Below are 26822 nucleotides of genomic sequence, written 5' to 3' on the forward strand. Positions count from 1 at the left end.
GGCATCGCTGTGGGTGGTGACAGAGCCTCAGCCACACGGCTGTCAGTCCTGTTGGTAAAATCCCCCGCCCTGGGCCCCTGGGCTGTGTGCACAAACACACTTTGCCCTTGAACTTGTCCAGTGTCCCCAGGACATTCCCGGCGCACTTTGGTGCTGCCTGGTCTCTGGCTAACCCTGAGGCTGTGGGGCTCCTGTTCTCCACGTTCCTGCGATTTGCAGTCTCTCTCTGCTCCGCCAGCCTCCTGGGGAGAAAATAATGGAAGGGTTGGCGATGCTCTTAGGGGTGCTGTTGGGAAATTCAGATGAGAAATGGAGGCGGCAGGCACGGAAGAGAATCGATTTGGGACGGTGTTCAGCAGCCGACTTGGAAGTCGGGAGTTAGGTGGGAAGTAGGAGCTTTGGAAGATGGTGTCCTGAGAACTGAAGGAGATGGTGAATGCGAGAGAGAGAGCGAGCGAGCGAGCTGTTTCCTGCCGCTCCCGCCAGCACTGTGTGACACTGCCGGCTGCTCTATGTCCTGGCTAACGCTTGGCCTGTCTGTCTGTTTTAACTGGAGCTGTTCTTGTGGGTTACAAGTGTTCTGTGTCCTGGCGGGTTTCTACAGTCAAGCACTGGACTTAGTTAAGAGACACATGAGAGCTCCCATCTGCTTATTCACTTCCCAGATGCCTGCCCTGGCCAGGGCTGCTCCAGGCTGAAGCCGGGAGCCAGAAACTCAATTCGGGTCTCCGTTGTGGGTGGTAGAGACCCAGCTCACCCCGCACACCAGCGCTGGTGTGGGTCCTTTCCTGCCCTCAGCTCTTGGGCACCCCAGGGTGGACGGCTCTCGGGCTCTCCCTAGAGACCACGGGGCCCTCCCCTCCCTGAGCTCTGTGGCCTCCCTCTTGCAGGGGCGCAGGTGGACCAGTCTGTCTTCGAGGAGCTCATCAGGCAGCACCTCCCGGAGCTGGCGGAGCACATGCAGGACGTCTCGGCCCTGGCGTCCGTCTCCCTCTCCTGGTTCCTGACTCTGTTCCTCAACATCATGCCCCTGGAGAGCGCCGTGAACGTCGTCGACTGCTTCTTCTATGACGGCATCAAGGCCATCTTCCAGCTGGGGCTGGCCGTGCTGGAAGCCAACGCCGAGGAGCTGTGCAGCAGCAGGGATGACGGCCAGGCCTTGATGGTCCTCAGCAGGTGCGCTCCAGCCTCCACCCTCCCCCCCCCCCCCGCTCCCATGGCTACTGGGGCAGGGGGTGCGCGGCAGCTGGGGCCTGGGGAGACCGCGGGAGGGGGCAGCAGCAGGTGCCGTCGCCATGGAAGCTTTCCATGCTGCTCTGCTCCAAGCCACCCTGTGGCTTCCCCGGAGCCTGTGGCACTGTCACCGGTGGCACCTTCCTGTGCCCATCTCTACCGAGTAACAATCCAGGAAGACAAGGACGGCAGGCACTTTAAGAAGAGTGAAGTGGGCCGGTGCCGCGGCTCACTAGGCTAATCCTCCGCCTAGCGGCGCCGGCACACCGGGTTCTAGTCCCGGTCAGGGCGCTGGATTCTGTCCCGGTTGCCCCTCTTCCAGGCCAGCTCTCTGCTGTGGCCAGGGAGTGCAGTGGAGGATGGCCCAGGTGCTTGGGCCCTGCACCCCATGGGAGACCAGGAAAAGCACCTGGCTCCTGGCTCCTGCCATCGGATCAGCGCGGTGCGCCGGCCGGCCGCAGCGCACCAGCCGTGGCGGCCATTGGAGGGTGAACCAACGGCAAAGGAAGACCTTTCTCTCTGTCTCTCTCACTGTCCACTCTGCCCGTCCAAAAAAAAAAAAAAGAAGAGTGAAGTGGCCTGAGTCTGTCTAGACTCACAGTGGCCTTGGCGGGGCTGGGAACCCCAGGACACGTGGGCGTCAGGAGGTTTCGGACCCCCAACGGTGGGAGGGGCCTGGGCTGCTGCCCTGCAGTGAAAGGAACGTGGTGGTGGGATGAACCCTAGAACTTGGCTCTTGGGCAGGCAGGGGCAAGTCCAATGACACTAAAGAGGCGGCTGCCTTGGAGAATATTGTGGAAGCTTCAAATGAGATGCGCAGAAGTTTGCATTCTCTTCATTGGAACCTCAGGCCCCAAAAAGCTGCCGGGAGAGCCCGGCTGGCCAGGCCTGGCCTTATGGTGTCTCCCCTTTACTCCTTGCCTCCTTCCCAGGTGCTGGTGTTTACAATAAGCCAGAACACCGGGTGCCCCAGTGCTGCGGGCGCTGGGTGGTGCCCAGTTGAGGGTTGGCCTAGACTTTTTTTTTTTAAAAAGATTTATTTATTTGGAAGGCACAGCTACAGAGAGGCAAAGATAGAGAGGTCTTCCATCCATTGGTTCACACCCCAGATGGCCATAGTGGCCAGAGCTGCACCGATCTGGAGCTAGGAGCTTCCTCCAGGTCTCCCATGCAGCTGCAGGGGCCCAAGGACTTGGGCCATCTTCCACTGTTTTCCCAGGCCACAGCAGAGAGCTGGATCGGAAGTGGAGCAGCCGGGACTCGAACCGGCACCCATATGGGATGCTGGCTCTCTAGGCGGTGGCTTTACCCACTACAGCACAGCACTGGCCCCTCGGCCTGGGCTTTTAACCGGGGGCTATGCTCAGGTTTCTAGATCACGTCAAGAATGAGGACAGCCCCGGAGCCCCGGCTGGCAGCCACCACGCCTTTTTCTCTGATGACCAGGAGCCCTACCCCGTAACTGACATTGCCGACCTCCTCCGGGACTCCTATGAGGTAACCGGCCTCCCGGGAAGTGCGGCTGGGGGGTGGGCAAGGAGAGAGGACCCCCGCTTCACTGAGCCGTCCCGTGTCTCCCTGCAGAAGTTTGGAGACCAGTCCGTGGGGCAGATCGAGCACCTGCGGTGCAAGCACAGGATCAGGGTCCTGCAAGGCCACGAGGACACCACGAAGCAGAACATGGTGAGCGGGCTGCCCCGGGACCTGGGACGTGGGAGTGCCAGGCTTTCTTTTTTTGGTTCTTATTTCTTTGGGCACTGGATTAACGTCATAAAAGGTGACTTCCTGCAGAAATGGGCACGGGATTTTGGAGTTGGACTGTGAGCCTCCCTGGTTGTAAAATTGGGCTGTTCTCGGCCACCATAAAGGATTGAGACGAGGGTGTGCAGTGCCTGGTGCGGGTGGCCCGCAGCTGCCTGGGCTCTGTCTCTGCCAGCCTCGTGGCTCCCGTTGGAGCTTCCGTGTTTGTTCGCGGGAGGTGACTTGGAAAGAGGGGAGGAGAGACACCTGAGAAAGGTGCCGGTGCCGTGGAGCATCTTGGTGTCTGAAAGGAACGGGAGCCATTGCTAAAGGGAAGCCAGCCTGGGCCTCTCCTCCTGTCCCCCACTAGGAGGGGAGCCTCCCCCACCCCTGACCCCCCAAGTGTGCAGCCTTAGAGTCGCTCCCTCACTGTTTCTGCTCTGCTTAAGCTCCGCGTTGTCATCCCAGAAGTCTCGATTCTTCCCGAAGACCTAGAGCAGCTCTATGACTTATTCAAGGTGAGTGGCTCTGGGAAGGAGAGGGAGTTCCAGGCCCATGTCTATTCTACTGCAGCAGGGGCTGGGGTGCCCCACCTGCTGCTCTGGTATCCTCGCTGACTTGTTTCCCCCCAGAAGCACCTCCCCTCCATCCCATCAGAGCTCTGGGATGGTGGTGGTCTTCCCTGGAAGCCAGCTCCCAGGGTAGCTTCCGGGAGGGAGGGCCCAGGTGCCACCCCTGCCGCCCCGGCACTGCAGGAGCCGCACTGGGGTGAGGGCTTTGGCGCTGGGATCCGTTCTTGCCTGTTGTGCTCGGCCCTGATAAGCAAGGCTCGGTTCCTAGTCCAGAGTGGGTGAAGCACTGGTGCTTGTTGGAATCCACATCTGATGTGCCTTTTAATTAATTGTGATCCCACCTGACAATAGCGATCTACAGAGACTGATGCTTGTTTGGCCTGGTTTCCCTTGGTGTAACTATTGTCAACGTTTTGACATGTTACCACACGGTCTTAACTATTTTTGAATGGCATTATAATCTTATCAGTAATGTTTCATGTAGTACTAGATTTCTAATATTGAGACATTTAGGTGAAGTCCTATGTTTTGTAACTTAAATCACCCTGCAAATTATGTCATCAGGCACCTTGCTAGAAATTGTCTTGCCTGAAACAGTAAATGAAAATGAGAGAGGAAGAGAGACCAGGGATGCATCCTTGCTACCCTGGCAGAGGGAGAGTTAGTGAGTTCCTGGCAGTTCTCATTGCTAACGAGCAGGATGTGTGGTGAGAACCAGCAGCTCCCCCACCACCGCCCCGTCTCGTAAGCACCTCCTGTTTGCCAGCTTGATGGCTTCCTTTGTGGCACGAATGCAAAGTACAAGGGCAAAGGTTGCCTGGTGTCCAAACCCCATGACCTCTCCTGGGCTTTCAAGGAGGAAAAACAGGGGATGTCAGAAACATGAAGTTGGCTCAAGGTGTTTTTTTTTTTTTTTTCCATAGAAGCTGAAAAAGACTTTTGTTTGTCTTAGGGGTAACTTCTGAATTGGAGAGAATGGGAGACAACACAAACCTGAACTGATGTGATTGAGAGGATGACTTAAATAAAAATTGCATTATGCACTGCCCACATTGTTTATCTTTGCTAGGAAAGAGCATTGAGAAGCCTGCTTGTCTTTCCCGTTAGAGATGAGGGTTGTGGCTGGTGCTTAGTGAAATTTGTTTTCGTCCTTGTCATTGCCCCTATAAGTTTCTCCTTTATATAGGGCTAACTACAAGTAGAAACTAAAAACCTATAAAAGTATGAGCTAATCTCCAAAATGCACTTCCAAGTCAAAACTGCACCCTGGGCCGGCGCTGCAGCTCACTAGGCTAATCCTCCGCCTGCGGTGCTGGTACCCCAGGTTCTAGTCCCAGTTGGGGCGCCGGATTCTGTCCTGGTTTCCCCTCTTCCAGTCCAGCTCTCTGCTGTGGCCCGGGAGTGCAGTGGAGGATGGCCCAAGTACTTGGGCCCTGCACCTGCATGGGAGACCAGGAGGAAGCACCTGACTCCTGGCTTCAGATCAGTGCAGTGCTGGCCGTAGCGGCCATTTGGGGGGTGAACCAACGGAAGGAAGACCTTTCTCTCTGTCTCTCTGTCTCTCTCTCTCAATGTCTAACTCTGCCTGTAAAAAAACAAAAACAAAAACCAAAAACCAAAAAACACCCTGACCAAGGTGTCTGGTTCCCTCCTATGACCTGAGACATCCCCATGAGGATCCTCCTGCCCCTGACCTCCCTGTGGGCCCAGGGTTGGCCTCATGCCCCACCCGACATCCCTTTCAGAGCCTTCTTCCTCCCCCTAGCCCCCGACCTGCCATGAGTTTGCAGGGCTTTGATAGTTTGAGTTCGCACGTGGTGATAGGGGAGAACTTGCCTAAGTCCTATGGGGTATAACGTGCTGTAGTTAAATTCTGCACGCACCTCTCATCTCCGCAGTTGGAATTTCATCTTCTCAAGAGAAAGGCCCTCACGGGAATAACCCTTGCACTGCTTCATAAAAGCCTGCCAGGCTCTGCCCAGCCTGGCGCGCCCGGGCACAACCTCTCTGTATAGCAACAAGCGACCATTGGCTCAGACGCGACTCCTGTAGAAGTCCTTTGGTTGAGAGCCAGCCTTAGTTCTCATGAATGCAGAGTTGGGATGTCTCCTTTTCTCTCACTTTGAGAATGGCCTCACTAGTCACACCCAAGTGGGACGTGAAGGAAGTCAATAGAGACCCGGAGTCGTAAGCCACTTGTGGAGATGGTCAGGACCCTAAACAACATCTGTGTGTTCCCTCGGTAGCCATCAGCTGAACACATCCACCATTGCTGGGTCGTTGTGCCCTACGGGTCATCTGGTTTCTTTAATGTCATTTGGCTATCTCCTGTGTTTTGAGGAAGACTTTGGTTTACAAAGTCTAATTGAAACACAAAATGATACCTACTGTCAGCATTAAAGAGGACTTCTCAGCAGGAAATGAAAGGGCCGCGCCTTGGTTCCGCCATGATGTAGTCTTGAGCAGGTCATGACTAAGAGTGTGGTGCGTATCTAACCTGCTGGCTGTGTATTTCTGTAGCTCCACACGTGCACTAAGTGCACACACATGTGGACGCGTGACCGTACCCTACACAGCGGCCTGCCGTTGTTTCTCAGATGCCGTACGTTGTACACTTTTTCCTAGATGAGTATCTACAGATCTTTCCTCATTCTGTAACGAATGCACAATTCCATTGCAGGGCTGAACCACGGCTGACTGAACCATTCCCCTACTGAGGGACGTTTGTGTCTCATTTTGCCATTTCATTTTTAAAATTTATTTCTTTATTTGAAAGTGACAGAAGGAGAAATAGAGGTTTTCCACCTTGCTGGTTCCATTCCCCAAATGGCCACAGCAGCCAGGGCCGGGTCTGGCTGAAGCCAGGAGCCAGGAACTTCAACGGGTAATGGGAACTCAGTCCTTGAGCCATTGCTGGACTCGAACCCAGCACTCTGGATATGGGATGCCGGCTTCCCTAATGGCAGTGGCTTAACCAGCTGCCCCGCAGTGCCCGCCCTAGTTTTTGCTATTTTATAAGTACCTCTTGTATTTATCTGGTCGCCAGTGCTGCTGTTCCTGTAGAATGGGTCCCTTGAAGGTGGAGCTGCTGGGACGTGGGGTGGTACAACACACATTTCTGCACTGCTGAAATATTTTTGACTTTTCAAACGACAGCTTCACTGAGATGATGCCTAAGAGGGCTCATCTCCACACACGCCATTCCCACCCAGCATTTGATAATTGTGGGTCTTTAAAATCCGGCAGGAAATTAGGTTCATTTGAACTTAAACTTATTTACTCATTAATGAGGTTGAGTGCCATTTCCTAAATTTATACTTCTTTAGATCACCTGTTGATGTCATTGACTGTTTTTATATGGGTTTGTCTTCCTGAGGGGTTCTGTGTGGATTAGTTGTGTACTATCCTTGGCTATTACTTGATAACCGTTTTCTTTGTTCAGCACTGTAGCGGCCTCTAGTGTGATTATACACACATGCACATGGAAATTGACTGACTTTTTAAAAAAAAAAAGATTTAATTATTTGAAAGTCAGAGTTACACAGAGAGAAAGAGAGGCAGGGAGAGAGAGTGAGAGAGAGAGGTCTTCCATCTGCTGGTTCGCTTCCCAGTTGGCCGCAACGGCCGGAACTGCACCGATCCGAAGCCAGGAGCGTCTTCTGGGTCTCCCATGTGGGACTTGGGCCATCTTCCACTGTTTTCCAGGCCATAGCAGAGAACTGGATTGAAAGTGGAGCAGCTGGGACTTGAATTGGCGCCCATATGGGATGCTGGCACTGCAGGAGGCAGCTTTACCCACTATGCCACAGTGCCAGCCCCAGCTTGGTTTTTTAGAAATGAGAATTTGACCTTTGCTTTACACACAAAAGTTTGTGTGTTACTTTTTATGATTTTGCAGTGACTATTTAAAGAATGTGGCTGCAGTGACTACGATAGTAAAATCATAAGTGGCCATTTTAGCTTGCATGCTATAGTATCCATACTTATTTCTGTCCCAGCCTTGGAGACAGAGGAGGACATTAAAATTGTAAAGAACCCTGCACTCACTGATAACCACTGTGGACCTTTGTGAACTGAGACGTCCAAAGAGAAGATTTGTATGATATCAGTGATGCACTCTGAAGAGGCCGCCCTGTCCGTTAGGGCGCCACCGGTGCTGTAGCTTTCATCCTGTTCCCAAGACTTCAACGTGCCTTTGTTTTTTCTCCTGATTTTTGAAATTATTCATGTACTAAGGTTTCAACTGTCAAGCATAAACAAATGCAGTAAAACATCTCGCTCCAACTTTGGGTCCCCTGCCACCCGTTTCTCTCCCTACAGGTGAGCAGTGTCATGGGCGCTTTCTGTGTCCTGCCGACTTGTCCTTTCTGTTTGAAACAATACGATTTTAAGTGCAAGTATATCTGAGTAAAAATAGTATTTTACTGCAATAAGAAAACAAAAACTTAATTAGACAAAAAATGTCAAAGCCCACGGTAGGGAGCCAAGGGGACACTTCTATGTGTCTGGTGACAGTGGTGAGACCATGAGTCAGCTAACACTTACCTGTTTGTGTCACAAGACAGCTTATTCAATAAGCAGGGATCTGTGAGCTAAGCAGCCCAGGAGAGGGGGCCATGCTGGCCTGGGCTGCAGACCCCCAGGCACCGCCGTCTCACGCCTCTCTCCCTGTCTTGTGTTAAGAGAGAACACATGATGAGGTGTTACTGGGAGCAGCCGAGGCCTGCGGCCCTGCGCCATGACCCCAGCAGGCCCTACGTGGAACAGTACCGCATCGACGCCCGGCAGTTTGCACACCTCTTCCAGCTGGTCTCACCGTGGACCTGCGGGGCCCACACGGAGATCCTCGCCGAAAGGACGTTCAGGCTGCTGGATGACAACGTGGACCAGCTCATCGAGTTCAAAGCGTTTGTGAGCTGTCTAGGTAGGACCATCGGCCTTCGTGGCAGTGACTTGATTTTGGGGGGTGACTGGACAGAAGGCAGAGGGGACCATGGGAGTGGGCACTCAGTGAAATGACCTTGCCACCGGCCTGACTCGATTCTGTTGTTTGTAGATTTTACTCTGCAAGCTCCTCTTGGGACCACTCCAGTGCTGGCTCCAGTGCTTGGGAAGTGACCAGGCTGCCAATATACAAGGCCCTTGATTGGGTTCTTGACACCACCAAGGTGTGGCAATGGCTGGTTGGGAGCCACATCCCTAGTTTGGTGCCTAAAATTAAAATCTTGCCAAAAAGCTATGGGGCCAGACGGCATTCATGAGGTTACCTTGTGGCTCAGTCATCGGTCAACACCTTTATCGGTTTTCTTTCTCGCATGCTGCATGTCCGGGGTGGAAGGGGTTGGGTGGGAAGTAGTGACAACATAGAGTTCTGTGTCCCCCAGTGAGGGCACGTCATGACAAAGGGACCTGAGCCATGTGCGTCCACTCAAGCTCTGTTTGTTTGTTTGCAGATGTTATGTATAACGGGGAAATGAATGAGAAAATTAAACTGTTGTATAGACTCCATATCCCTCCAGGTAAGAAGGTCCACCTAGAACCACCAGGCTGTGTGCTCTGCCTGACACACACCAGCTCTGTGCACAACACCGCACTTCTTTTTCAGCTCCATTTGGACTGAGGCAGCAGGTGTCTGTGGTTGGGGGTTTCGGACGGCAGCTTCTCAGCAGGGTCCTGCTTGGCCGGGGGTAGGGATTCTTACATGTGGAGTCCCTCAGGTACCCCAGAGGGCTTGTCACAGCAGGTTCCTGCTCGGATCGCTGGCTCGCTGGGTCTGGGGGCTGCAGTGAGTGACGCTGGCCTGGGGGACACGCGGGGGAGCCAGACACTGGTTACACAGGGCTAGCTACTTAGGGCTGGTATTTTAGAGGGGTCGCTTCTTTTTTTTTTTTTTTTTTTGTCAGCACATAAGACACGTCTTTCAGACTTAAGTGGTGGTAACTACAAACAAAGGAAGCTATTGTGAAACCTGTGAAGTCAGGCTTGGCATGAACAGGGACAAGAACAAGGAAGCCTTAATGTGTTCCTTGGATCTTTAGACTTGAGAGGAATCAGAAATCCCAGAGGCGTCCAGAGCCCTGGGCCATGACACTGGGCTGGAGGACCTTGCTTGGGCCGTGACGCTAGGCTGGAGGAGGCCGCCAGGTTCAGGAGGTCCTGGTGGCTTTGACTCTTGTAGGCATCATAGAAGTGGAACAGGCACACGGGCATTGTTTGTGGGCTTCCTGGATGGGCACAGGACACCGTGGATCTGTCATCCCCAGAGAACGTTCTGTCCTGGCCACACACGGCCCTCTCCTTGACCTACCCAAGGACCTGCCAGTGCTTTAGCACACATTGGCACCAGCGCCAGTCTCTGCCTTTTATGTGAATTCCTTATGAGTGGTATTTTTTTTTTTAAAGTTGAACTTGTTCTCTTTTTCACAGATGTTTTACTACTAACATATAAGACTTGCATACATTGTTCCTTTATCCTCAGCATTAGCATTAAAAAGTGTACCTGGTATTCTAAAACACACGAATGATTTTTTATTTTGATTCTTAAACTTTTCTATAAAACTAAAATTGTTTTAAAATTAAAAGTTGCACAAGATGCTACCAATAGAATTTCTACCTTGACATACTTAAATTTCCTGTCTTGAATTATTTTAAACATTTTTCATCTGGCTTCAAGGTGAATTACTTATTTGTTTTTAAATTGCAGGCTTTTTTCTTAAAGATTTATTTATTTTGAAAGTCAGAATTAGAGTGGGAGAGACACAAAGATCGTCCATCCACTGGTTCACTCCCCAGATGGCTGCAATGGCCAGTGCTGGGCCAGGCGGCCAAGGTCAGGAGCTTAATCTGGGTCTCCCACATGGGTACAGGGACCCAATCACTTGGACCGTCTTCTGCTTTCCCAGGCCATTAGCAGGGAGCTGGATTGAAGTGGAGCAGCTGGGACACGAACCGGTAGCCACATGGGATGCCAGCGTCACAGGCGATGGCTTTGCTTGTTGCACCACAAAGCTGGCCCTGGCAGGTTTATTTCTATGAGCAATTTAATTGCATTCTGTGTATTAAAAGCATCTGTAGGCCTTCATGGATTCAGAAAATCAGTTTTTCAAAACCAAAAATGATTGTTGTGTACAACACAAAGTTTAGATTTTTAAGTAAAAACTAGATTTTATATGTTTAATATTTGAATTTTTGATGCTGATAATCTAAAACCGCTATTGAAGAATATCATTTTCCTCAGGCCACGAAGACTCAATCCATTTAATTTTAGTAAACATTTACTTTTTTAAAAAAAGATTTTATTTTATTTTTTTTATTTGAAAGGCAGAGTTACAGAGAAGGAGAGGCAGAGAGAGAAAGAGAGGTCTTCCATCCACTGGTTCACTCCCCAGATGGCCTCAATGGCTGGAGCTGTGCTCATCAGAAGCCAGGAGCTTCTTCTAGGTCTCCCACATGGTGCAGGGGCCCAAGGACTTGGACCATTTTCTACTGCTTTCCCAGGCCATAGCAAGAGAGCTGGATTGGAAGAGGAGCAGCCGGGACACGAACCTGTGCCCATATGGGATGCCAGCACTGACTGCAGGCAGCGGCTTTATCTGCTACACCACAGGGCCAGCCCCAGTAAACACTTAGTTTTTAAAAAAATTTATCTGAAAGGCAGGCTGGTGCCGCGGCTCACTAGGCTAATCCTCCGCCTTGCAGCACCAGCACACCGGGTTCTAGTCCCGGTCAGGGTGCTGGATTCTGTCCCGGTTGCCCCTCTTCCAGGCCAGCTCTCTGCTGTGGCCAGGGAGTGCAGTGGAGGATGGCCCAAGTGCTTGGGCCCTGCACCCCATGGGAGACCAGGATAAGTACCTGGCTGGATCAGTGCGGTGCACCAGCCACAGCGCGCTGGCCGCGGCGGCCATTGGAGGGTGAACCAACGGCAAAAAGGAAGACCTTTCTCTCTCTCTCTCTCTCTCACTGTCCATTCTGCCTGTCAAAAAAAAAAATAAAAATAAATATAAAAATAAAAAAAACTAAAAAATTTATCTGGAAGGCAGAGTTAAAGAGGGAGAGAGAGAGTGGAAGTGGAGCAGGTAATGGCTTTACCCACTATGCTACAGCACCAGCTCCAATATTCACTTTTCATAATAACTTTTAAAAGGTGTGACAGAGGCCAGTGTTGTGGCACAGTAAGTTAAGATGTGGCCGGCAACAGTGACATTCCATATAAACACTGGTTCAAGACTCAGCAGCTCCACTTCCCATCCTGCTCCCTGCTAATGTGACTGGGAAAGCAGCAGAGGATGACTCTAAAGGCTTGGGCCCCTGCACCTAGTGGGAGACCTGGAAAAAGCTCCTGGCTTCAGCCTGACCCAGCCCTGGCCATTGTGGCCATTTGGGGAGTGAACCAGCGGATTGAAGATCTCTGTCTCCATTTCTCTCTAACTCTGCCTTTCCAATAAACAGATAAATCTTTAAAAAATAAAAATGGAAACAAAAGTCTGCTTGCCTACGGAGCCGGCATTGGGACCCAGTAGCACACGTGCACCTTGCCAGAAATGCCCACTGGAGCAGAGAGCTTGGCAGTCTGCCAGAGCGGCGTGGGCTACAAAGCTCCTTTGTGAGCTTGGTTACAGAGGTCTCTGAACCAGAGGCTTTGCACAGTTCCAGGGGAGCTCGCCTCTCTGGCTCTGCGGGGAGTGCGACGCTGTCCAGCGCAGGAGCTGGGAGTGAAATAGAATGTCACACCATGCCTGCTGACGGAGAAACGGTGTCTGGATGATGAAATCAAGAGTGTTGGGTGAGGCTGACAGATCTACAGATAGTAGTCGTTTTGCTCAGTTAATTATGCTGATTGACTTCTAGAACACAACTTCAGGAAGAGCATTTTTTTTCCATCAGAACAGAATGATATTGGATATGGCCAGAGAACACACACACACACACTCTCACTCTCACACGGGATGGCCAGAGGCTGTGTGTGTGTGCATGTGTGTGTGTACTCCGCGGGGCTGTTGTGATGCCTCACCTCACCGTTCCTGCTGGAAATGCTGAGGGCCAGGGAATACGTGGCGTACAGGCGTGCAGGGCAGCTCTCCAAAAATGATCGCCTGGTGGTCTGGGTCCACTTAGAGTGGCGTTCTTCATGTTGAATCCCGTAAAACTGGAGCTGCTGCGGTGTCTTGTGAAGATGCATAGGCACAGGTTGCCTCCCGAGCCCTTAGTGTAACCCAGTGTACCTGCTGGGCCAAGGGTGTTGTCAAGAAGTTGAATTAAAAGGAAAGATCTCCTGCATGATTCCAGCCTGCAGTCTGATGAAGGATAATGACCGGCTTAAGAAGACTTAAAATGCCGAACCTGAATGAACATTGGCAGTTAGATTAATATATAATGATGAAGCATTCAAAGCAAAATTTCAGCTTGGGAAAAGAGGCTACAAGTGCTTCATTAATGATGTTTAGCCAGTGTTATGATTTGAGTCTTAGCATAGTTACAGATGGCTACAGCAATGTCTGTGTGAATGAGGGGAAGCTTTGTTACTTGGAGATGGTCACTATGGGAAAGTGTTGCCTGGACGAACAGTGTTAGGTTTGTCCGTGAAGGACAGGGAGGAGCTTGTTGAAGTTGAGTGGGGGCGGGGAGCAGCTGAGCCATTCCGATGCTAGGCAGTGCCTGGAAAGGGCTGTCCATCAAGTGGAGGGGCACGCCTTCAGCTTCCATCTTCTCGTGCGCAGGTTTCCTCCCCAACAGTGACAGTCTCTTTCAAAGAATTAGCATTTAAAAGTCCAAAGCTTTGGATTATCTTGAGCTGAAAAGTGCCACTAAGGATTTTGAAAAATACGAAGTATAGAAGATAAACAGACTTAAAAAGTTTTCTGTGAAATTAAAAGAATGAACTCATTTCAGTGAAAGGCTGAAGACGAACCCTGATATTATCCACATTGCCAAGAAGCCATAAAAAACTGGATCGCTGACCGGTGCCTCCAGCAGTGGTTCTAGCTCACATTTCTCATGGCAGATAGCCGAGAAGCAAGTCCCATGCCTCCCTTGGTTTTCCTATGAGTGACTTGGCTGCACCTGAACTCCTGATGAATCCAGATGCAAGTCCTTGCTGCTATGATCTGGTTGATCCTTATCACCGTGGAGGGCTGGAAGAGGGCAGTGCATTGGTTTTGCAAGAGGTGAACATGGTGAATGGCATTTTGAGGACTGTAGAGTCTTCAATTGCATCTGAAGGCCAAAACGTTCAACACAGTGCCTGTATTTCTCTACTGGAGATAGGCACTTCCAGTGGACCTGGCTGCCTCCCTCCATAGGCATTGCGTTAAAGTGATGAAGATATGGGGTTGGCATTGTGGCATGGCAGGTAAAGCTGCTACCTATGATGACAGCGTCTTGTATGGGCACTGGTTCGAGTACCAGCTGCTCAGCTTCGGAGCTAGCTCCCTGCTTATGTGCCTGGGAAAGCAGCAGCAGATGGCCCAAGGACTTGGGTCCCTGCCACCCATGTGGGAGACCTCAGTGAAGCTCCTGGCTTTGGCCTGGCCCAGCCCTGGCGATTGTGGCCATCTGGGTAGTGAACCAGCAGGTGGAAGACCTCTGGATGTCTCTTTGTCCCTTCCCCTCTCTGATTTCAAGTAAAGTGATGAAGACAACAGAAGTAATGACGAACAGAAACGAAAACTCTGCATACTGACTCATGGTCTGTGGATCCACAGCAACTTAACCTGCTGGTGGGATCTGTTGAAGTGGTGACACTGAGCACCATGTCCTGAGATGGGGAGTTTGCGATAACCAGACGTAAAGGCTTTGTGCCGCACTTTGAGACACAATGGAGGCTTGAACAGAAAATGCCTCTGAATGCATTTACAGTCTCGAATCACGAACTGTATACACGAGAATGTAAAACTCAGGTCATTGTTGATAAATGTCTAGATTTCAAGAATAGGTACAGATAGTATTTTAATGTAGTACTGCTTGCCCTGATGTATCCTGTGTTTTGATCGTAGGTGGGTAACCTTGTGAGTTCTTCCAATAAGTAGCAGCTCCTCCAGTGAGCAGTCACGCCGAGGCTGGGCAGCTCTGCTTGGGACTGGCTGGCTTTGCTGGCTCCGTGCTGGACATGGTTCATACTTGGCCAACACCCACTCACTGTCTCATTGTTAGCCATGGCTGATCTACACCCCCGTCAGATTTGTGGGTATCGGTTATGGGGGCGTTTTGTTGAGTGACTTGTGCACGCAGTTTCTGTGTTGGTGCACCAAGCTGTTGTATTTCTATCCTGACTGCCCTGGGTGCCACTCAGTATTTGTAATTTTCCTCATCAGTAATTTCTCTAGTGGATTCTTATGTGTGCCACTGCATAAATTTGTTTTGGGTAGAGTTGGAGAAAAAGTGCTATTTTTGTTGCAGGGAAAAACCCTAAATATTAGAAGATGTGAACACCTCCTAAGCCCCTCATCCCCCAGTACTAAAACCTGTGAACCTAGGTCCCCAGGACAAAGTAGTTTAGCCAAGCTGGAGTGCCACCTTGTGGAAGCTTGATGAATCACAACTGAATTTTGCATTTGATGTATTTTCAATGAATGGCATATTCCTAACAATTTTGGGGGGCTATAATTCACAAACCATGTAAGTCACCCCTTTAAAATGCACTGGTCAGTGTTCCTTGTACCTTCAGAGTCATGTAGGCAGCACTGTGGATTTTATATTATTTAAAAGATTTATTTCAAAACTAGAATTACAGAGGGAAACTTTGTAGCTGCTGGTTCACTCCCCAGATGGCTGCCAACATTCACCTTCATCAGGGTCTCCATGTGGATGTCAGGGGCCCAAACACTTGGGCCATCCTCCAGTGCTTTTCTCAACCATTAGGAGCTGGATTGGAAGTGGAGAAGACAGGACACCAACCAGCATCCACGGGACGGCAGCATTGCAGGCAGTGGCTTTACTGCCCCAACGCTGATGCCCCGGCCCAGGCCACCTGTCATTCTGGAGTCGATACCTATGTGCTGTTCTGTGTTTGACTTCATTCACCTAGCAGGTTTTCAGGATGTATCTGTGTGATAAGAAGCTTGCTTGCTTCCTTTTTATGGTTTACTATCCTGTTGGAGTGTGCCATAGCTTGTTCATCCACTGGGTTTGTTGGTTATTAGGAACAATGCTGTTAGGAATGTTTGGACAAGATTTTCTGTGAACCCACATGTATTTTTTCATGGTGTCCGTAAATTTTGAGAGACAAGAGCTCTCATCCACTGGTTCGCTCCCCAAATGCCAGCAAGGAATTGGGGAACTCAATCCAGGCATCCCACATGGGTGACAAGAACTCAATCACTTGGGGCCTAACCTGTTGCCTTCCAGGATCTGCATTAGTAAAAAGCTGGTGTCAGGAGTGGGTTATCAACTCCAGGTTCTGTGGTTTATGGGACATGGATTTCTTCATGGCTAGGCCAAATGCCTGTTGTGAACAGATTTTCTTGGGTAGACACCTACAGTGTGGGTTTTTATTTTTATTTTTTTAAATTTTTTTTAAGAGTTAGAGACAGATGAGACAGAGAAGTCTTCCATCCACTAGTTTACTACCCAAATGGCTGCAACAGCCGGAACTAGGAGCTTCCTCCAGGTCTCCCACATGGGTGCAGGAGCCCAAGGACTTTCCTAGGCCACAGCAGAGAGCTGGATCGAAGTGGAGCAGTTGGGACTTGAACTGGCACCCATGTGGGATGCCAGCACTGCAGGCAGCAGCCCCTAGCATGGGATTTCTAGGTCAAATGGTAAACCTAGTGTATGGCTTTTTGAGGAATTGCCAAATTGTTTGCAAAGCAGCTGAACAGTTTCACATTTCCACCAATGTATGAAGGTTCTGATAGTTCTCAGTAAGGTTCAAGAAATCTGTGATACTGCTTGGAATTCAATAAAGCTTTTCTCAAAAAAAAAAAAAAATTGCAAGTAAGAACTATGTTCTCAGTTTAGAAATAATTTGGAAAGTTGAAAATAATTGCCAATTCTGCCATCAGAGTTAGTGTATTTATAGTTTGTTGTGTCAGTACAGTTAATTTTACAAAAGGAGACTTTGGCAGGTCCACAAGAGCGGAGTCCTTCCGCGGGTCTGTGTTGTGAACTAGGATGGGCTCGCATGCCTCTGGGGAAAGGCGGAGCTGAGGCCTTAGTTTTCCTGACTGCTTCTAGGCCCTGGGATGCTGTGGTGGCCTTCAGCTCTTTCCTGTCTGAAACGCTAGGCTCCTGTTAGTCTGGGTTAGAAAATTTGAATTTAAATCTGTCTGTTTTTAAGCACTCACTGAGAATGACCGAGACAGCCAGTCACCATTAAAGAACCCGCTGCTGTCAACATCGAGACCCCTGGTTTTTGGGAAATCCAATGGCAAGTACCACTTCTCCCTGCCGTCTCCTCCGGGCACACCCCTGCAGTGGGGCAAAGGTTGCCCCCCACCCCACCCCCTGTCATTGAGCCTGCTGCCTTGTGAACGTTCCAGGTGGGAGCGTGGTCAAGTACCTTCCTCTCGTAGGCCCCAGCCACTGCAGCCCACCCCGTGTCTCTCTGATGCATGGAATCCCCTCCCCTCCTCCTCCCTGCTTTCAGTGAACCTCAACAGACTCTTGTTTATCTTTGTCTCAAGGTGATGCAGCAGACTATCAGAAACAGCTGAAGCAGATGATTAAAGATTTAGCCAAAGAAAAGGATAAAACTGAGAAGGAGCTGCCCAAAATGAGCCAGGTATGGGCCTTCCTTCAGTGCGATTGGCTAATTCACCCCGAGCCGCTTGCCCTCCTAAGCCCGGACTCTGGGCCCCTTCACCACAATGCCATCCTGCAGCTGAGTACTTTGTGATAACCAACTGAGGGATATGTAACTCCATCAATTCAGATGATCCAGATACTCAAAGCCCTTGGCACCAGAAGGCTCTACCCATGCAGTATCCTTGAAGAGGTTTCATAGCAAGCTCATCCAGGTCCTCTGAGGGTGACAGGCACTTGGGGCCACTGTGGATTTAGTATCCTTGAGTGAGCGAACTCATCAGAGGTTCTGATGTCTCCAGAACCTCTGTGCCACCCAAGTGCCATCTGAATGGTGGTGTTTTGTTAATTTACAAAGGGTTCTTTTCAGTGTTTGAGAAAAGCACACTTTAAGTTACATACACTCCTTATATAGATCATTCTGGTGCTGTGCACTTTTGAGCCCTCAAGTGGAATTGAGCATATACTGTTGCCCATTCCTTTCACTGTTTTCAGATTCATCTACTTGAAAGGCAGAGTGACAGGCAGACACACAGATCACCCATCCGCTGGTTTACACCACAAATGGTTCCAACAGCCCAGGCAGGGTCAAGGTGAACCTAGAAGCCAGGAACCCTACTCAGGCCTCTCGCAAGGGTGGCAATGGGCCACCGTGACTGCCCATCAGGCACATGAGTAGGGTGCTGCGTCTGAAGCACAGCTGACCTTGAACTGGGGCTGATACTGAATGCACTCAAGTGGTAGCTTAACCTGGTGGGCAACACCAGCCCCACACCTTGATTGCAAAACCTCTCTCCTATGGGAGGTAGTATTTCATTCTACAGTTGAGAAATGCTTTCAGATTTTCATTCTGTTAAGAATGTGATAAAGTTGGCCAAATTTCATCACCTAGATGGAAATTTTTTTTTATGGTTTCAAGTTTGAAGTCGGGGAATGTTCCTCTCCAGTTCTGACTTTGGGGCAATGTTGACAGGTCACTGACAAATGCCTGGCCTTTAGGTGTGTACCGTGCTTCATCATCTCATGCCACTGCCTGGACTCAAATTCCTTATTAACTTGTTAAACACTGCTGCGACACCCCGTTCCTCTGCACACAGCCTGCACTCAGCCCTGCGCCCTCACTCGGAGAAGCCTGTGTAGTCATGAGCCCTTAGTACCCTGATGACCCCTGATACCCTTCAGCATTAATACTGTCAGTATTTCTATTTCCAACAACAATGGGCCACACCAACATCTTGCATTCCTTTACTTAAAAAATCAGATGTTTACAGAATACTCAGTAACTGCACCATCTTTCTACCCCTAGAGTAGATGTGTAGCTGCATCTCACTGAAGCATCTCATGTTACATGGATTCTCCTCTTTAGGAATGTGTACGTGGGAAAACAAGGCAGCTTCCTATTTTATCCTGTTTGCCGTAATCTTATATAGCTTGATGTTTTCCCTGACTTTCTGATCAAGCAACCTTAAAACCCTTGTGGGATTCTGGTTTCTTGGGAGACACTTCTACAAGCTGACTTACCGGGTTGGAGCATACTGTCCTACTGGATGGGCTGTGCATACATTTCTTCACATGCACACGCACACACAAAGAAGCCTTATATTTAATGAGTACAGATTTTGTAAGTACAACTTGATTCTTCTCCTGTCCTCCCTCTCCCATTCTCCACTAAGATTGATTTTCAATTAACTTTAGATACAGAAGACCACCTCTATACTAAGTAAAGATTTCCAACATATTGTGCCTACATTTCTAAAGGTCCAGTACAGACAGTGGTGTGCTGAAACTACCTGGAGTGTTTCCTAAAGGCAGAGTACTCCTGCTTCTTTCTACATACTAGTTTTCTCAGACTTTAAAATCCATTCAAGTTGCTACTTAACTTTTGTTTTTAATTCCAGAGAGAATTTATCCAGTTCTGTAAGACTTTATACAGTATGTTCCATGAAGACCCGGAAGAAAACAATCTCTACCAAGCCATCGCCACGGTCACTACGCTGCTGCTGCAGATTGGGGAAGTGGGCCAGCGAAGCAGCAGCTCCGGGAGCTGCTCCCAGGAGAGTGGGGAGGAGCTGCGGGCCGGGGCCGCCTCTCCTGGGCAGGACTCCGTGTTTGCCGACATGGATGCCAGGAAGAACCCCCAGGACTCCAGGGCGTTTCCTGAGGCCTCAGAAGGGGACTGGACTGTCTCCCTTGAGCACATCTTAGCCTCACTTCTGACAGAACAGTCACTGGTGAACTTTTTTGAAAAGCCATTGGACATTAAATCCAAACTTGAAAATGCCAAGATCAATCAGTACAGTCTGAAAGCTTTTGAAATGAGCCACCAATCACAGCCTGAATTCAAGCTGAGTAACCTGTAGCAAGACAGTTCCTTCATGGAGTACACTGGAGCCTGCTGTACCAAAGCCTAGACCACAGCCCGGCCCTTGGGTATTCAGTGCGGAAACACACTGTCCCACGGGCTGGGTGTGGACAAGCAGCCTGACAACTGTCAGCTTCCTGGACGCTGTGACTCCGTTCCCTGACAGCAGAGTGGCTGAAATGGGCACTTCTCCTGGTTACCAGTGTGACTTTATTCTGATGGAACCCAGGAGTCAGACTAGTCCCAGCAACCAAGATGGAAAACCCCAGGCTCTCGTTTTTCATTTAAGAGATTGGGAGGTCCAGAATGAGATTCACTTTTAAGATGAGAGCCACTTATCTGTGCAATTGTATTTGGCTTTTTTGCACTAATTTTGTTTCAATGCTGGTAATTGAAACCATTTTAATATATTTGGTTGTTATCACTTTGTATGTCCTTCAAAAAATGTACGAACCATGCTTTCCATGTTGGCCTCCAAGTTTTTTAATAAGAATTTTTTTTTGTATTGATGGTCTTTCAACCTCTTGCTTACTGTCTTAAGGTGTGGACTATGCCACTGAATGGGCAAGCTGGAGACAGAATCCAGGTAGGTGTGCACCATCACCATTAAAACCTTCAAAATGGGACCTCTTCAGAGCAGCAGGTCCTATCAGTGGTGTTCTGCACTGCTGCAGTACAATTCCTGCGACATCCTGATTAAATGCTGAATCGATCTGATTTTTATAATCTTAACCTAGACCTCTAAGCTCAGCTCCATGGGTAAGACATTTTTAACCAACTCATTGTTACTACAAAGTGCTAAAATATGAGCTGTCTGTTAAGTATAACCTGGTTAACCCAGTCACCTGAGAAGGCAAGTATACTTCATTCAGCCCTAGGCAGATCAAAGATCATACTGCTGTTTATCGCACTAAATCTAAGGTTCTATCGATTATACTAAAGCTTATTAAAATGTGGAGAGAGGCTTATGGCAATTGAAAATGTCTTCCAGAAAAAAAACCCTTAGACGGAATCATTCTTTCCACCCCAATCCTGCTAGATCCTCCCTGTTGGGGATGGGAAGAGATCCCGTAATCAGGGACTGCTGCAGGGAGAACACACACACACATTACGTAGCAGCTAGAAAAGGAACACCAGGGCACGAAGGCAGCTTTACAACTTTAATCAGTTCTCATCCACATTGACTGTCTGTAGATCTGGGGAGGAAAAAACAGGGACAGCCAGTCAACATGTGACACTCAAAACCATTTTCCGTGATTTTACTAGACCAACTTTACATTCATCATTTTCCCATACCAGCATTAAAGAAAGCAATGACTAATGCCTGTGTCCCTACCGGAAAGTTACCAGGCATTATAGGTGCACAGTAGGTATCTGAATAGCTGTGCTAACTAAAAGAGCTAAACACTTCTTGTCCTACAAACAGCTTTTGTGGGATGGAGTAAAACTTACTTTTGAAAGTGGTGACAGGTACGTAGGTAACCAAAGTGTAGAGCTTGTTTGGGGAATCTTCATCCTCATTACGTTTTCTGGACAACCTCACGCGGATGCGGTATGGGACATTCCTAGCAAAAAGACACAGCAGTACAGCCAGCGGCTAATATAAACAGCTGTATTCACACAGCCCATCCTTGCTTTCTGATGCTCTGTCCTTTGTTGCAGGCTGACCAAGGGGCCACTTACCATTTCCCTGGAAAATAACCATACCCCCAGTGGATACAAAATGCTACCAGCACAAGACAGGCCTGTTGAGACAGGTTAAAGTAGCCACCATGGATAACCAACCAAGGAATCCTAAGCCCAAATGTGGGTCCAAATGGATTGGTATCTGCCTCCACCACTCACTTGGGGAATTTTCTGTTAAATAAATTTCATACTACATACACCCTGCCTCAAACTATTTCACTCAACCTCTCAGCAATGTGACTTGGCTTTGTGTCCTTTTACTGCCAGTGTTACCTCAAAGAAGGCACTGGAGCGCTCTACTGGCTAGTCCCCTGCCACATTCCTAAGGGCCAGGTGGCTGGGTCTCGGGGCTCTCTTGATCTTCTCAGATGAACCAGCGAAGGCTGGACACCTGGATGCAGGCAGTGCAGAGGCTCCCTGTCTGCACATCACCACGGCTTTAGCCGTCTTCCCCAGCTGGTATCCTGTGATGTCCTCACAGCATAACCACCCCCTTGCTCCCATCACTTAAGTGCATGTTCTTCCCTGTCCCTCCTACTGCTGGGTTCTTCATCGGGGTCAATGTCACGCTCAAAAGCTTCCCTGCAAATACTACATCTAGAGTACTTTAGTTAATGCATGTGGTACTAAAAACAAATTATGTGGACTTGAGAAGCTGGTGTCACTGAAACAGGTCAACTATGAACATGTAACTTCAGTACCTTATTCCTTTGGCCCAGACAGCTTTGTTGAGCCTGGTGTCAATGCGCACATCTGGAGTTCCCATCTCTTTCATGGCAAACTTCCGGATCTCTTTGAGTGCCCGAGGGGCACGCTTCTTGAAGCCCCTGTTATGTTCAAAACATAAGTACATGAGTAACAGTATGTCTCATTTCAACAAACTAAACCTCAAACTAGGCAGAAAACATTCTTTTTTCCACCAGTGTTAATGTCCAGCATTATTGTCTTAATACCTGAGACAAAGCTATTAAGTGTTCTAGATCAAAAACGCAATTTGATGGTGTCACATGTCTTTAAGAACTGATCCTCTAAAGAGCAGCATGTAAATTTCTTCTGAAAACACAGGAAGGCAGGGGCCGATGCTGTAGTGTAGATGGGTTAAGCTGCCATCTGCAGCAACAGCATCCTGTATGGGCTATGCTTTTTGTTCCAGCTGCTCCTCTTCTGATCCAGCTCCCTGCCAATGCACCTGGGAAAAAAGCAGAACATGGCCCAGAGGCTTGGGCCTCTGCATTCACATGGGAGACCGGGATGAGGCTCCTGGCTCAGCCACGCCTGCTGCAGCCATTTGGGAAGTGAACCAACAGATGGAAGATCTCTTTCCCTAAGTCTGACTTTCAAAAACAGTAAACTCTCTACATGCCAGGCAACGTCACGGGAACATGTTATGTCTGTTAACTTACGTACATCCAAAACCTTGATTCAGGTGATAGTAACTTTTTCAAGATAAGGAAAATCATTTAAATCTTATGGTTTTGGTTAAGACTATGAAATACTTCCTCAACTTTCTATGAATACCTAACCCATCTATGAATCCAAGGTGCCAGAAAGAATAGCACAACAGACAATCCCCAGCGCTTCGCACTCAGCCTGTGACCCATCAGGCACACCAGATGGTCAGCAAGCACAGAGAAACCAGGGGCTGGTGCTGTGCTGCGGTGCACTGCACCCCCACCCGCTGCGCCAGCGGCACCCTGCGAGCACTCCAGCTGCTTCACGTCTGATCCGGCTCCCTGCCAGTGAACCTGGGAAAGCAGTGAAGATGCCCCAAACACCCGAGCCCCTGCCACCCACCTGGGAGACCCTGATGGAGTTCCAAGCACCTGGCTTTGACCTGGCCCAGCCCAAGCTGTTGCAGCCATTTGGGGAATGAATCAGCAGATTTCCCTCTAATTCTCCCTTTCAAATACATAATTAAATAAATCTTGAAAACAGACAAACCAATGAAAAAGCATTTGAGAAGGGGAGCACCAGCTTCAGTCAAATGGCCAAGGTAACACTAGGCGCAGGCCCTGAAGGTAATGGAGGCAGCCATTAATTATCCATGAGAAAAGCTCCAGGCATGGGGGAAACAGCCGCTCTGAAACAGGTACCTGCATGGATTTGCACTTAACATTAACAGGCATTTGCCTTAGAGCAAGCAAATAGGCGGCCCAGCTCATATGGGATCGCAGTGAGCGACCTGAGAATAGACCATATTTGAGGAAAGGCCAGGGAACCAGGAACAGGGAGCTGCTACTACCACCACTTCCATGAGAGAGCTGGGGGGAAAGGGATGACAAGACATCAGCACACCTGGATACCAGCGAAACACCACGTGGGGGGAGCCTCAGCCCCAGTGTTAGGTCCCCTCTAGTCCCTAACAGGAATGCCTGGGTTCAGTTCCCTGCTAGTGTAGACCCTGCGAAGCAGGATTCCTGGCTCAAGAAATTGAGTTTGGGCCACCCAATTCGGAGACCTAGACTAAGTTCCTGGCTCCCAGCTTTTGGCCCTGGCAGCATCTCAGAGTGAACCAGCAGATGAGAGCCCTTTCCCACTGCCTCAAACTAAAATAAAAATCAACAGGGCTGGTGCTGTGGCGTAGGCATTCCACATGGGTGCCAGTTTGAGTCCCAGCTCCTCCACCTCAGATCCATCTCCCTGCTGATGGCCTGAGAGGGCAGCAGAGAATGGCCCAAGTGCGTGGGCCCCTGCACCTGCATGGGAAGACAACAGAAGAAGCTCCTGGCTCCAGATGGGCCCAGCTCTGGCCATTGCGGCCATTCAGGGAGGGAACTGGCAGATGGAAGACCTATCTGTGTCTCCTTTTGTCTGCAACTCAGCCTTTCAAATAAATCAACACCAACACTTAAAAAAGATATCAAATGGCAGTTGGTAGCTGAAGCCCAGGAGTGGTTGCTAACACCAAGTACAGCCAGAAAAGGGACCCAGTCCTAGAGTACAACAGAGGGATACAAGAGACTGAGGAACAGCAAGTGCAGTGGGAAGACAAACACGACTGCAGGATCTCAGGGAAACAAACAAGAAAAAAAAAAAAAAGCCGTTTTTTGGTGAAGCAATTGACTGTCAGTTACTGCTGACAAGGTGAGGGACAAGGACCAACAAAGTACCAAGTGCCTGAAAATCTCATCCACCCCTTCTCTCACCCTCTGCTCACTGTCTAGTTGGCATTTTTTAACTTCTAGGATACACCCCTGTCTGCCTGCTCCCATCCTCAGCAGCCAGGGAAGGCAGGGTCTGTGGCTCTGCCGAACCTGCAGAGCTCAGGACGGTGCCCGATATGCCCCAAATGGGAAGGCGAAGAGGGGGTTACTCACGAGCAACTTCACACCCCCGCCCTCATAGCCAACCCAGACCATAAATAAGACGGTGTGCACGGTGCCCCTCGGCTGACAGGGCTGACGCTTGGCCGGGACGCTAGCCAGGCCCACCCCCGGTGAATGCTGCCACACGCTTAAATCCCCGGCAAAATCACTCGCCCTGGGATTAAAGCTCGCTCAGTCAAGTCCAAGAAAATTCTGTCCAGACTGCCGCCTTAAACTACTTCACTGCTAAGACGCTGCCGCTACAACACAGAGTAGCAGTGTGCACAGAGCTGGTCTCAGCAGCGGCGGCCAGGAACCTACCACTACACCCCAGAGAAACAGGGACCGGCACACAGCCATCGTCCCTCTGCCTGGACTTCCGGAACCCAAACGCCCACTGCCTGCTCCCACGTCCTCGTCTGTATCCCAGCACTCTCACCCCCGCGCGGGTCATTGAACCAGAAACGGGAATCCCACGGAAGGGTGCACCTCCCGCCGCAGAGGGGTGCATTTCCCGAGAACCAGAAGCCCTGCAGATGGCTGTCCCCGCCCGGCTCCATGCGAACACCAAAGCACTAGCCGCAACAGTGTTCTCATTTCCGTCCCCATCAAGTTGCCCCAAACCGACTCCTCCCAACACTCGGGTCACTCCACCGCACGGCTCCCCTCACCGACCTCGCAGCGCTACCCCTGCAACGCCGCGGCGCCCACCCAGCACGGATTCCGATCCAGACCCCCTTCCCTGCGAGACCACCCGGCGGGGCTACTCACACGCCATGGATGCGCTTGTGAATGTTGATGGTGTACTCGCGGGTCACCACCTCGTTGATGGCAGAACGACCCTTCTTCTTCTCGCCGCCCTTCTTCGCGGGAGCCATCTAAACGGAGGCCACAAGGAGCTCGGACAAGCCCAGGGCAAAGCCACCCTCCCGGGATCGGCCCCTGCAGCCCAGGCAAGGCCACGCGGGCTATTCTGCGACGAGTACACCCGCGCCCCGCATAGGCTCCCGACCCGGAAACCCGGAGGGTCTCAGGTTCCCTAACTCCGGCCACTCGCCCTCCCCATCGCCGGGGAACCCTTAAAAGTCAGCGCGGATTCTCATCTTTCCGGAACGCGGAGCCCACCGCAGGGTCAGGAAGGACCCTACCGTCCCGGTCAGCACAATCCCCGGGAAGGATGGACCCAGATTCTCAAGCTGGGAGACAGCCACCCATACTCACCTTGGAGGGCCCAAGCTGGAAAGGAAGAGCGCGAGGGATTGTGGGAGAGAGAAAGCCCCGGCTGCAAGTACAACTTCCGGGTCGCCCGGCGGCAGGAGGAGGGGCCCGAGTAGAGAAGGGGCGGAGGCGCAGAGAGGTGACGTCAAGGGAGCGCGCCAAGGGGAGGGGCGAGCTGCTCCTCTTCTCGGTTGGGGAGCATGGAGGGAATTTGCGTCCGCTGTCTGAGTCTTCGGAGGGCGTCCAAACCCGGGCCTGCAGCGGGGTGGGAGCAGGGCCAGGGGGCGAAGAGGCTCTTGTGTTTTTCTCACTCACTCATTCATTGCTGCTGGCCTCAGAAACCCAGGGTCTTTGAAATGAAAACCTGCAGTTTGTAAATGACTTTATGTGAAATGCCAGCTTAGGAGAGAGTGGCAAACAATCGCATTAGAAAAGCAGCGTGCTGTGCAGTATATGTTACACTGGATAAATCAACGCGCATGACTTCACACGAAGCACGGTGACAAGACGCGTGAGGACGGGCTAGGTTCTGGCAGACGTGTTGTTGGGCGCTTTGCCACTGTGTAAACACACAGCCCTAGCTGATGCAGGCTAGGACTAGGCTGTGTGGCATGCGCCGTTGTAGCTGTGGTCTGTGGTTGCCTGGCACACGGGTACGCGGTGCCTGACTGTATGTTTCCAGCTCCAGAAAGGCCCAGTGACAGCAGCAGAAGCCGCACTTGACCCAGCACGGTCCTCATCCTCACTCTGGGCATCTGGATTTCAATCTCGACTGCTTTAAAAAAAATTTTTTTTGGATTTTAATCTCTACTGCTTTATTTTTTTTTTCTTCAAACTAAAAGAATCAGGTCTCCATGAAGGGTAGTTGATTCCATGCTTTGGGGCAGACAAAAAAATAAAAATGGGCCCTGCTCCTGTAGTTTCTAAGAGAAAATCTGAAAGCTGGTTTCTTCCAGGCAGTGTTCAAGG

At 50.2% G+C, this 26822-nt stretch overlaps 2 protein-coding genes across 8 annotated transcripts in view; one reads left to right on the forward strand and one right to left on the reverse strand.

Moving 5' to 3' along the window:
- TBC1D8 (TBC1 domain family member 8) overlaps positions 1-20149 on the forward strand; it is a 131041-nt gene extending 110892 nt beyond the window's left edge. For 6 of the 7 annotated variants that reach the window (XM_051835502.2, XM_051835506.2, XM_051835511.2 and 3 more), the window contains 9 exons: positions 891-1176; positions 2601-2730; positions 2818-2916; positions 3423-3491; positions 8229-8469; positions 8999-9064; positions 16819-16908; positions 17165-17262; positions 19181-20149. In XM_051835502.2, the coding sequence (XP_051691462.2) occupies positions 891-1176; positions 2601-2730; positions 2818-2916; positions 3423-3491; positions 8229-8469; positions 8999-9064; positions 16819-16908; positions 17165-17262; positions 19181-19642 (1541 nt within the window). In that variant the 3' untranslated portion in view covers positions 19643-20149. The remainder of the gene's footprint in view (positions 1-890; positions 1177-2600; positions 2731-2817; positions 2917-3422; positions 3492-8228; positions 8470-8998; positions 9065-16818; positions 16909-17164; positions 17263-19180) is intronic. The other variant, XM_051835509.2, reaches the window with a different exon arrangement.
- A 641-nt stretch (positions 20150-20790) lies between these two features.
- RPL31 (ribosomal protein L31) lies at positions 20791-26217 on the reverse strand. The gene is made up of 5 exons (XM_002709919.5): positions 25857-26217; positions 25407-25513; positions 22032-22157; positions 21097-21209; positions 20791-20840 (listed from the first exon to the last, which is right to left on the reverse strand). Exons 2-5 carry the CDS (start codon positions 25511-25513, stop codon positions 20809-20811), a joined length of 378 nt encoding a protein of 125 aa, XP_002709965.1. The 5' UTR covers positions 25857-26217; the 3' UTR covers positions 20791-20808.
- Between the last annotated feature and the right edge of the window lie 605 nt (positions 26218-26822).

Source organism: Oryctolagus cuniculus, chromosome 2 (assembly GCF_964237555.1).
Source record: "Oryctolagus cuniculus chromosome 2, mOryCun1.1, whole genome shotgun sequence".
In the NCBI taxonomy this organism is placed as follows: Eukaryota; Metazoa; Chordata; class Mammalia; order Lagomorpha; family Leporidae; genus Oryctolagus; species Oryctolagus cuniculus.